Here is a 12,820-nt window from a genome sequence, read left to right on the forward strand (position 1 = left end):
ACCAAGTGACTATATTTGCATGACAGTAACAAATTAAATTATTTTAGCCTAGCATGCTGTGTGAGTGCAGTTCCTGGGTCAATTAATGCATCATGTGAATCCAGGAAATTGGGCTGAGTAACAGTCCAGTTAACTAGAGGCACCTTGCACAAATGCAGCCTTTTTTGTTCAGTGGGACTTACTCCCCATGAACAAAGCAGAATTGGACTCTTACCCAACTAATTTAAATGATGTTCTGTAACCAGTTATCTCCTGCCCTTGTACCGTTGTTTCCTCAACATTTAAGTTTGACCTTGGTTTTGCTAATGTTGCTCTTGTTGATTTGTACTCAACCTCCCAGTTCAAGATAATTTTAAATACTGTTTTGTTTGACATGTCTCCTCCTGGTATCATTGTTGAAAATACAGGAGGCATTTGTGGCAAAGGGAACGAAGGACTAAAGAACTATCTGCAAACTGATCCGCACTTACACTGGAATAAATCTCAGGGAACGAATAAAAAACTGCTTAATAAACAGTTATAATATATATATATATACACCCGTGTATATTATAGTATTTACTGATACACTAAGAAGCCTCCATTTTATGTGGAATTAATTACTCCCAGCTAAATGAATACTGTACACGGTCTCCGCCTCGATTTCTTGCTGCAACGATTTCGCAAGAGCTATGCCTCTTTGGCATTTCCAAAGGTGTGAAATAAAAGTTTTCCCACTCGTTCCGTGGAGTAACGATATCCAATTTTCCCGTCTTCCTCAGGTAAAGCTATTGGCTGCCCGCTTTTCCACCCCTCGCCATTCAACGTGATGCTTTCTCACCAGCTTTCTCACCCCAGTATCTGCAGAACTTAAATTTCCTTTGGGCGCCGAGGCCTTTCCATTTAGTCCTCTCGTGAGCTTTTACCCTTTTTTTTTTTTTTTAAACTACCCGGAAACAGAGCCAGCAGCGCATTCCCAGGGTATGGGCAACCACGGCTTGCCAGTCTCCAACCAAGAGCTTCAGAGGTTCCCTGTGCGCATGCCTCCCTGTCGCGCGTTCCTAGTCCGCGCCTGCGTAGAGCGCTTGGCTGGCCGTCAGCCTTTCTTTTGGTCAGGCCCATCGCAAGGCAGCTCCACCCCTCTCATTCCCTTTTCCCCTCCCCGGCAGCGCGGCGGCGGCGGCGGCGGCAGCGGCGGCTGCTACACCGGGTAGGTTTCCAGTCAGTATGGCCGCTCCTGCTGCTGCTGGGAAGGTAAGAGCGCGCGGGCGAGCAGGCGGGCGGGCGGAGGGCGCTGAGGCTCGGGCGTCCCGCTGTCCTTTCGCCCTGCGCGCCTCGAGCGAGCCGAGAAACCCCGCGAGGGACGTTCGAGCCACGGCCCGCCTGAGCCCCGAAGGCTGACCGGGTTTGTTTTGATTTTACAGGTCGAGGGAAAGTTTTCGTGGACGGCGGCCGCTTGACACCCAGCTCGTAAGGCGTCCGGCCTCCAGGCCTCTCCCGGGGCGGCAGCGGGACAGAGCTCCGGCAAGGCGAGCAAAAGGCGCCTCAGGAAGGGAGTGAATTTTTTTTTTTTACTCTCCTTTCGCAGCCACCTGCAGTCCCGACTCTTCGTCGCCCGCGGTTTCACCGGCCTTCGCCCTCCCAGTTTCCTGAGGAGATTCTGCCGCCGTTTGCCCCGAGACCTCCACAGCGAGAGCCGCCGGGTGGCTTCCTCCCCTTTTCGCCGATAAGTTATCTGCGTTGGTTTAGACCTTCAGCGGAAGGGACCCCAATAGAGCCCCTGCTTTGATCCGACGTCCGCATCTGGCTGATCAGCCTCCTGTCCGTTTCTCCCTCTCTCTCTGCTCGAGAAGACCCGTGTTATTCAGTGGCTCGGATATGTAGCCAGGTGTATTGCGCTAAGATGTATGGGGAAATACTTGCATTTCCTTAATGATCGCGCTGGGGTTTCCGTTGGCTCCTTGAAAATTGGAGTCTGGGCCTATGCTGCCTAGGGAGGGGGAGAACCTGGTTTTTTGTGTTTTTTTTTTTTAGCAAGGCATCCTCCCTTTCCTGATCCTGCTGATGTGTGAAAGGGATGAACCACAGACTTATCCCTGGATCATTCTCCAGTTCTTAACGCCTGTCTTGTAAACCTCTTCCGTCCCGTTCTCTTGAAATTTTTATTGTTTCTCTGGTGAAGAAAAGCTTGGGCAGCGATTACGGAAGAGGATAAGAGTGCGTACATCCCAAACAAGTATTTTTTGTGTGAGTCATTCGCTTGGATTTATAACTATCTCCACCTTAATTTGAACAAGTTTTGTTTCTCTTTGGAGTGGTCATACGCTTGTTCACATCATTGAGGGAGATGGATTAAAGTGGAACTTCTTAAACTTGCTACAAACCTTTTTTAAAGAAAACAATGGGGCTTCTCTGTTGGATTATTGCCTGCGTTAGTTCACAGACTGGAGGTATGAGTTGTTAGATCTTGATGGCAGGTAATGTTTGTCCTGCTTTAATGTGAAGTATAGTGGGAGCTTTGCTTATCAACTGTGGAGCGGGGCTTGGATCAAGAAGAGTTTCTCTTCTTTCCTGGTTGGTGTGGCACCACATATCTATCCTCAATGCCTTCAGCCTTGGCTATCTTTACTTGCCGCCCGAACTCCCATCCATTTCAAGAACGCCATGTCTACCTGGATGAGCCTGTCAAAATTGGACGATCAGTGGCTCGATGTCGACCAGCTCAAAATAATGCCACCTTTGACTGTAAAGTCCTGTCTAGGAATCATGCACTTGTCTGGTTTGACCACAAGACTGGAAAGGTAAGACATTTTAAATTTCTCAAGAAAATTTAATGAACATGCTTTCTTTAGTATCGGTTTTAGTTACTTTAGTATTGCTAACTCTTCGAAGACTGAAATGTTGATTTACTTGTTTCAGATTTTATAAAATTTTGCCCAAGGCATTGGTTTTTAAGAAATTACTTATCAATAAATAGGCCATATTAGCTGGTAAAGTGTTTAAAAATAATTGTTGAATTTATTCTGACAACAATCTTATTGCGCTATTATATACTTGAAACTGAGAAATGGCTTGTATGCAGATACTGCACATCCATCTCAAACAGTACTATTGACTTATTGTCTCCAACACTGCTTTAATACTATATAATTTGATGTCTGAAGAATAGCAGATATTTCCATGCCTGATTAGAAGTACCTTAGTCATTGGTTCTCTAATAAATCTTTTAATTTAAAAAAGAAATCAATTTTTATCTTCACTATCTATGCTTAAATGGTTTTTTTGATTGTAATACGGTTTAAAATTGGACAAATGTTCCAGTTTTTAAAAATTGAATGCTGTAGCTAATGATGCAGCTAGTTTTTTGCTTGTCATTCTGAGGAAAGCAATACTTAAGTGAAGTAATTTTTTAGTATCCTGAAGTTATAATTTAAACCTCCAACTTTACATGGCAAGCAGATGCACATTTTATTGAGGATTCCTTTGGGTAATTGTTATATTCACCCTTCATAAAATATAACTGATTATATCTGAGCAATGTATCTTTATTTGCTTTGTATGTTTTAAAATATATTTAAGCAAGAATGTTCCAGTTTTAAGAATACACAATTTAATTTTAAGTATTTAACACAAAAATTTGGAAATACCTGTACAGTGTATTGTAGTTTTATGTTCTATTAGTATCATAATGGAATAGGTACAGTGGGTTGTATACAAATTAGACTTTTTAAATCAGTGGTACATAAGGTAAGTCATAACTAAGTTCTCAACTGATTGAGTTTGGTGTGATCAAACTTGTGACTAATATCATCTAAAACATGTCAGTCATTTCCTGAAAGGTACAATGAGAAGTCTAGGCTTCTTGTAAAAACTTCTTTTTTCAACATAAGATTTTTGTTGGGTTGCATAGGCATTCTATATTATTTTAGCTTTTAGCTTTAGCTTATATTAGAAGTTTTTGTGGTATAAAGGCAGATACTCTTTAAATGTTAAGCATAGCATAATACCTATCTTTCTCAAGTAGAAACTAAAATAGAATATTCAGATGTTGTAATATGTTCACATCAATGCTTTAGCTATCCAAGTTGTAATTACATTCATTAAAGTACTGGTACTCCTCAATTTATGACCACAAAATTGACCCCAAAATTTCCCTTGCTAAGCAAGACAGTTGTTAAGTAAGTTTTGCCCCATTTTAAGACCTTTTTTGCCACTGTTGGTAAGTGAATCACTGTTAAGTTAGTAATATGGTTGTTAAGTGAATCTGGCTTCTCCATTGATTTTGCTTGTCAGAAGGTTGCAAAAGGTGATCACATGACCCCGGGACACTGCAACTGTCATAAATACATGTCAGTTGCCAAGCATCCAAATTTTGATCAAGTGACTATGAGGATACTACAATGGTCATAAGTGTAAAAAATAATTAAGTCACTTTTTTCAGTGCTTTTGTAACTTTGAACAGTCATTTAGTGATTACAACCAGTCACTAAAGAATGGTTGTAAGTTGAGGATTACCTGTAGTATTTTAGTAAGTTTTTAGTGTGCTTTCAGGTATAATACATTTATTATTTTGAAAACACTTTCACTCTTTTCATTTATTTTACTGAAGGCTATTAATTAATATATTAGCAAAAATTACCACCTGGCACAGTACGACATGGACATGATAAGCATGTTTATTTTCCTGTACATTATGCAATAGAAAAAAAACAGAACAAACTGAAAGTTGAATAAGTTGTAACATGAATGTCATGTGACTTTAATGTAGAGTAACTTGTATTTAAGGTGCAAATTAACAGTTCAAAATACAGAATCCAGTCACATTTTTTGTAATATTTTAAAGGTTCCACTTTGAATCATTTTTAATGGTGAAAATTAACATTAAATAAGGAACAAAGTATTAAAATAATACTGGTTAATTTGTCTGTATAATCTGTCTTCAGTCTTAAAATCAATCTCTCTAGTTAGACTGAATATGCTGAAATACTTTCTGCAAGTATGCGTCTATATCTTTGTCATAATTTATTCTATACATTATTTTAAAACTATACTACAGTGTTGCATAGTAGCAGATTGTTCAGCTGAGGTACAATTTCTAGTTTCAATATGGCTACTGCAATCTTGGAACAAATAAGAGATTTTGCATACTCTGCTTTATTTAGTTGTCCATTTTCACCTCAGTCTCAAGTGGATGCACTTACTTGACGTTATCTTCCTACAAGTTGTCACAGGTATTTATCCTAGTTCACAGTGAACTGCTCTGCTACATGTATCCTCCTTATCTTTGCCCTCTTGAACATACTGCATTTTTCACACTATAAGACACACCGGACCATAAGACGCAGATTAGCTTTAGAAGAGGAAAATGAGAAAAAAAAATCTGCCTCTGCCTCTCAACATCCATCCGGTATTCATCTGGCTAGCGTCCTTGCAGCAAACAGCAAACAGCCTGGTCAGCTTCAGCACATTATTGCAGCCCCAGCACGTAGCTCATTAGGGCTCCACTCCGTTGTGCCCACACTGGTCAACTGAGCTGAATTTCTGCCGCCGGCAGGGAACATTGGAGCCTTCACTGCTGAGCAGCTGATTGGCGGTTGAATCGGCCTCCCAGAATACTGCTGATCAGCTGTTCTAAGCAGCAGGGATCGCTGCTGCCTATCGCCACCACTGCCTATCGCTACCATTTGGCGACAGCGATTGGCAGTGGCAATCGGCGGCAATCAGTGGCGGCAGTGGCAATCCCTGCTGCCTAGAACAGCTGATCAGTGGTATTCTGGGCCAATCCAACCGCCAATCAACTGCTCAGTAGTGAAGGCTCCAGTGTTCCCTAGTGACGGCGGTGATGACAGGCGGTGGCAGAGAACATCACCACTGCACCAACCCTCCCCACTGCAATATTTGCTCTATAAGAATATAGGGGGGGAGGGTGGAGTGTGTCTTACAGTGCAAAAAATATGGTAATTCAACATTATGAACTCTTGAAAATAGGAATAGAGAAGAGTGGAGCTACCATACAGTTGTAAACAGTTAAATTTGGAAAGCACACATATTGTAATGGTTGAAATGAGATTGAGAGCTGTTTAATCTGAATTTAAACAGTAGGCCTTTTAATGCTTTCGTAGTTGGTATCTGCAGGATTGCTATCCTCCATGATGGCCTTGAAAGATAATAAGGCCACACTTGTACTCTATTCATCTGGCATAGTCACAGTAGTGATAAAAAGTATTAGGTGCTACCATAGTTTTAACTAACAATCATCCTTGAGATTTTTGACATTGCACAAGGATAAAAAGACAGATTTCACATTATTGTTTGGAGTCTCTGGCATGCTTTGGCCCCAGATATCCCATTGACCTCAGTGACTGCTGGCACTAGAATGATTTGTCTAACCTGTATTCTCTGTTGCTGTGATGGCGAACCTATGGCACGCGTGCCAGAGGTGGCACGCAGAGCCCTCTCTGCTGGCATGTGCGCCCCAGGTCAAATTTCCCTGGTGTTTCTTTCGTGAGTTTCTGTTTCTATGCAAATGACGAAACAGAAGCTCATGAAAGAAAAAGATCTTACCTCTTCCTGCGGTGCTGGTATTGGGATGCCCCGCCTCCCACTGGCCAGTTGGTCTTCGGGTCTCTGTTGCGCATGCACGCATGTCCACGCATGTCAGTGTATGTTCGTGCATGCCCACGCATATGTGTGCGCACACACCTTTCAGTTTGGACATTCAGTGTCTAAGAGGTTCGCCATCACAGCTCTATTGTGTAGCAGAAATGTTGGCAGAAAGGTGATCCTTGCTATGCTTATGTTTACATATTTAGATTCTGTTAAAGAAAGCAGTCTGGGCAAATACATTGTATCTTGTGCAATTGTGTTCTGTGATCTATAGTCAGTTTCTCATTATCAAGACAATAATGACCCTGGAATATCACTTGTCAGTTACTAAATATTCTATATATTACATCTGAATACTTGTACACAGTAAATTAACATCAGACCAGAGTTCAGGCTTTTGCCACATTTATACTAAACCTGATGAATGGTAAATCTGTAACTATTAAACATATTAAGAGTTGAATATTTCTGATTTAAGAATATTTATGGGGAACACCTAACATGTAATGCATTACAATATCTTAAACAACCAAAGTTTCATCAATAAGAAGTCTGAGTAATTATTCTGGGATAAAAAGTATATTTTGATCAGATTTAATCTGTGTTCCTAAGTGTTGAAAGGGATTTCTTTTTCCAGATATTGAAAGTTCTCAGAAGCAGTGTCTAGTTAGTAATTTACAGAGAAAGCATTAGTTACAAGAGGAGAAAATTGTTCCTTTTATATTAAATTAAAACAGCTTTACTGTTAACAGTATTTTATTTTAGAATTTGGAAGAGAAGTGACATCAGCAATTAATAGCTGGGAGATGTTACTGCGTACTGATCAGGATTTTCCTGCAGAGGTACTAATGTAGTCATTGCTGCAGAGCTAATACAGCAATTGTTGGAGATGCTCCAGTATATTCACATAGCTTTAGTTTTCTTGAACCTGGACAATTTAATGAAATTTTATATATCTCTCAAAAGTTCATCTTTTAGCTTTCCAGTGTTGATTTAAAATGGTCATTAAGCATTTTTAGTTAATGTTAATTCAAATGTTGACTTACAATAACTTTTCGTGAAAACATTAGAACGCTATCAATTTTAATTGATAAAAGCATGTGTTAATTTGCATATGCATACATAGACAATGGAGAAGAGGATAATCTCAAATAATCAGTCAATGCTAAAAATTCTGTTCTTGTAACAACGGTGGACAAATAAAACTGATAATGTTTAGGCCCCAAAGCCATAAAATTGCTATGAAAATATAAATAGTTTAAAAGATATTGATTAGTTATAGCAGATACCCAAACAATTTTATTTCTGTCAAGTTTCATTGTTTTCTTATTATTATTAATCTATAGCCTCTTGTCCACGGGCCAGTTGTGGTGCTGTATGTGCAGTGTGTGTGCTCTGGCTTCCATGAACATATCAGTTTTGCTGCACCATTTAATACTAGAATTACTATATTTCTTGTGTTGTGGAACCAGAAATTGGTTCTTTTAGGTAAAAAGCATTAAAATGAGCTCTGTGTTAGCTATCTAGAATGCTTACATTTGAAGAAAAAATTACTTATTTATTATTTTATTTATATACTGCCTTTATAAACAACTTAAGGTGGTGAACATATTTTATACTCCTTTTTCCTTCTATTATCGTCACAACAGTCCTGTGAGATGAGTTGGTCTCAGAGAGAGTGACTGATTCAAACATAACGTTTTAGGGATGCATAATTTGTTGTTTCTGAGATTGGTCATTTTTTTCATATTAATCATAGTTACTTTAGTAATATATTTATTTATATACAATTTTTCCACAAATTGTTCAAAGCAGTTTATATAAGGCAATTTAAATATAAAACTCTTGTTTCTCTTCATATTGTATGATATAGTTTACATACAAAATCTAAATATGCCCTTACCTCATTGTTCATTTAAAACATAATTGTATATAAATCAGAATTACAAAAAATAACTAATGATATGAAATATTATTAATATTCAATATTAGTTATTACTTTCTGTAATTCTCATTTGTACATAACATTATTAATGTTACCACAATTGATTAGTAATACTAACAGCACCAATAATATTATCACAAAATATTTCATCCAGCATTTTACATAACCTAACATTAAGATTCTGTGCCCAGTCCAAACAGGAAGTGACAGAAAAATGAAGCTCAGTAGCCACCCTTACTAATCCAGCCTAGCCTCATGCAACAGGAAGGGACTATTATGGAAGCTGTCAGTGCTTATTGTGGTGCAAGCAGTCAAGTTCTGAAAGAGCATCTCTCAGAGCGTCGTCCCTACCATCCTTAGTACAGTAGCTCAGCAAGCAACAAAATACACTTGTAATTAAACTGTTGTCAAACATTCCTGCTTATATCTATATATTTATTGGAATATATTAAGAGAACCCAAAATGTGGAGATCATATTAAATTTAAATGGGAAAATTAAATGACAGTAATAATTAATCATAGAAGTTTACTACAAATTTTACTATAAGCTTTCACAGGAGAGAAGAAAGATATATTATGCCTGCTCTGTATGATTATATCAATCAGATTGATATAACTGCTTTATAATTAGGATGGAAATAGTACTTCTGTCAACATTGGAGTACCATAGGATTAGTTTCAGTGTTTGGAACAGCCTGTTCTGAACGCAGAATCATGAAATGTTTTGTACACCTTTAGTATTTTTATTTTATTTCAAAGTAAGGAAAAACAAATACCTTTTTATTCTGATTGACACGTCGGCTAATGTTAAATATAGGTACCCTCATATATTTAACATTTGGTGCACTGAGTTAACAGATCACACACAACTATATTGTGATATGTTTAGGTTCACACATTGTACTGCTAAACCTAACTATTATGAACAGTAGGTTTGTGATTTAGTGCTTTGCATATAATCCAACCAATTTTTTAGTCAACAGAATTAAACAAATTACTGTAGATTAGCTTCGTACATTGTACTAAGCTATGACTTTCAGCCATGATTTATTGAACAAACTGTAGTGGGTTGATTTGCACATAATGGTAAACTATAAGCCAAGGTTTACCAAAACATGATATTTAGATATGCATACTATACAATAATGGTTTCCACATGCAGGTGCAACCAAGATCTGCCTCTTCTGAAGAACGATTTGCTAATGAACATTGGAATTGTGTAATTAAGATCTGCCCATATTGAATATAACAATTGAAAATTGTCCAAAGTACCTAGAGCCAAGAAGAAATACAGACTTCACTTAGGATTTCAAACATATAGCAGTTTGGGATTCAGGATGTGGTTCAAGAAATGTATCCCTTGTAGGAGAAGAGCAGGCAGAGCTGACAAACAAAGTTAAATATGTCATCTTTACAGATGCCACAAACAATCCAAGTCCATTCTCCACACCTCTGAATTCTGTTGATCCTATCTAGTGCAAATTTAGTGTTGACCATTAGTTGACTAGATTGAATAAATGTTCTGTACTTAACATGTGGTCCTAATACTTTGGACCCAACACCTCTGGAGATAAATAAACATTGGATTCTTTGCTTTAATGTTGGCTAATTCTCCCACAGAGAAAATAGTATCTGTTAAGTCACTTGAAGTTGAACAAAAAAACAACAACTATCATAGGACTGTAAAGGATCTCAGAGGTCTTCTAGTCCAATCTCCTGCTCAAGGCAGGAGACTTTATACTATCCCAGTCAAATGGTTGTCCAGTTTTTTTAAAAAATACCTTCAGTGAGAGAACACCCACAACTCTGGGAGGCAAGCTATTCCATTGATTAATTGTTCTCACTATCAGAAAATTTCTCCTTCCTTCTATGTCAGAACTCTCTTGAGGGAATATCATCATCATCATCATCATCATCATCATCATCATCATCATCATCATCTCACAAAGACCTTGCTTCTGAATCATAGTTAAACAAGTGATACGAGTTCAAAAATAATGCTTTGACCTAAGGATTTCAAAGTCAAAACATCACACATGATGCCTGAGAACTGGTTCATTAGTGTAAAGATAACATTGAAGCCTTTTTGCATGTTGATACAAAAGTCCTTACCAAGTCAAAATGAGGAAATGAATATCTGATAGTCCATTAATCATACACTTAATAAATAAAGCCACATTTCCTATAAAAGAAAATCATTTCATTTTGGCAATTTAGCTGGCAGCATTTTTAATTAACTACTAGAACAATATTTAGTTTTACATCCTGAGATGACTGCATCCTTAGTCTTACTTGCAATTATTCATGTCAGCCATGATATCAATATTAATTTGTTAATTTCAGAAAACTATATATTGTTTCCAAACATTGCTAGTATTTTTTTGCAGAAGTAGTATATAACTTGGCAACCTTTTCTGGAAAGAAAATAGTAGAAATCTGCTGTCCGCCCATCTCTGGTTCTTTCTCTCTCTCTCTCTCCCCTTCTCCCCCTCCCTTGGAGAGTGAAAAAGTATGACCATCTGAGGAGCCGCTGCCTTGCTGCTTCCTTTTCCTTGCTATGACTTCAGAGAGGTGCAGCTCTGCATTGAGGCACTATCACAGCCAGGGCTGGGACGTGCTCCAACCTCCCTAGGTCCTCCTTGTGCAGCCAGACCTGAACAGTGAGTTGACAGACCATTAACTTATTGGCACATAAGATAGTGGTGGTCCACTATAATTAGAAGGCTAGATTTTCAGTTCACAATAAGTTAATAGAGAAGACAAATCTTTTGGAAAATAGTCTGAAATTGCACAGCGGGTTCTACTTGCCTAGGGAAATATCTGGAGAATGATAACCCTCAGAAGCAAAAAAAATAGAATTAATGCAGTGTCTAACTAAAGCAGCTATTTGTTTCTTAAGCTGAATTATGTAGTCCTTTGTCCCTAGATTTACTCTGTGTACTTGGGATAACTCCTCCAATCATTTATCAATCCGCTGAAGAGACGGTGCATTCTTCCTGCTTTCTGAACTCAGGCAGAAAAACTTCTTGTTTCAAATCTCCAGAGGTCTGCCTTTTCAAAGATCAAAACTTTTTCTGTTGCCTAAGAAGGGGAGTGGGTCTTATATATTACATGGTAAAGGCCATGCCTAAGGGTAGGTATGTATTCAATTCCCCTTGAGGAGCACCCAGAGGCTCCAAGTGGCGCAGAGTGCGGCCGCGCGGGTGGTTATGGGAGCAACATGGCGCTCCCGTGTGACACCTCTCCTGCGCGAGCTGCACTGGCTCCCGGTGATCTTCCAGGTGCGCTTCAAGGTTTTGGTCATCACCTTTAGAGTGCTCCATGGCTTAGGACCTGGTTATTTACGGGACCGCCTACTACCACAAACAGCCTCCACCGGCCGGTACGCTCTCATAGAGAGGGGCTCCTCCGGGTGCCGTCAGCCAAACAATGTCGACTGGCGGCCCCCAGGGCGAGGGCCTTCTCTGTGGGGGCACCTACTATCTGGAATGAGCTCCCCCCAGAGATCCTGGATCTGCGCACTTTCCGCCATGCTCTTAAGACCCTCCTATTTCAGCAAGCTGGCCTGGCCTAATTTTCTCCCCTGTTTTAAAATACTTTTAAATCGAAATTTATTGGGATTTTTAATTGTCTCGGACTAAATTATTTAATCTGGTTTTAATTATGTTTCTAACTTTTGTATCGATGTATTTTATTTTGTGCCTATTCACCGCCCTGAGTCCTTCGGGAGTAGGGCGGTATATAAATTTAATAAAAACAAAAACAAAACAAAACAAAACAAAACAAAACAAAACAAAACAAAACACTCCTAGACTAGCAAGGAGACTAGTATTGTGAATGCTGGTGTGTTATTCATATCATAGGTATTTATTTATTTGTTTCTTTACATTATTTATAAAAATATATAAATGTATATGCAGCTGATATTGGGTTATGTAAACGTCTTCTCCCAGTTGTTTCTCCCTGTCTAATTCAGTCAGGAAGATTTGACATGCTGCAAGGGCTGTCCACTGGGGACAAGGAGATGTGCCTTGTCTGCCATAGCCCTTGCCTTTTGGAATATTCTCTCTTTAGATATTAGGATGAACCCAACCCTGTGGCCTTTTGTAAATCCTTAGAAACTTGGTTGTGTGTCTAGGGCACCAGTGTGCTATGGCCCCGTTTCTTAGTTGCATTAATAACCTTAGTAACAGCTTTACTTAATGCCACACATATTTATTTTGGATTGTTTTAATTTTTAAAATTGTTTTTATGTATTATGATGTACGTTGCCCAGAGTCACTTGTTGA

At 38.9% G+C, this 12,820-nt stretch overlaps 1 protein-coding gene across 33 annotated transcripts in view; it reads left to right on the top strand.

Moving 5' to 3' along the window:
- Positions 1–1,029: 1,029 nt before the first annotated feature.
- The window catches only part of SLMAP (sarcolemma associated protein), an 87,164-nt gene continuing 75,373 nt past the window's right edge, over positions 1,030–12,820 (top strand). For all 33 annotated transcript variants that reach the window (XM_034436450.3, XM_034436427.3, XM_034436466.3 and 30 more), the window contains exons 1-2: positions 1,030–1,233; positions 1,404–2,780. In XM_034436450.3, the coding sequence (XP_034292341.2) occupies positions 2,583–2,780 (198 nt within the window). In that variant the 5' untranslated portion in view covers positions 1,030–1,233; positions 1,404–2,582. The remainder of the gene's footprint in view (positions 1,234–1,403; positions 2,781–12,820) is intronic.

This window comes from Pantherophis guttatus, chromosome 2, assembly GCF_059756535.1.
Source record: "Pantherophis guttatus breed Tessera chromosome 2, ASM5975653v1, whole genome shotgun sequence".
NCBI classification, from domain to species: Eukaryota; Metazoa; Chordata; class Lepidosauria; order Squamata; family Colubridae; genus Pantherophis; species Pantherophis guttatus.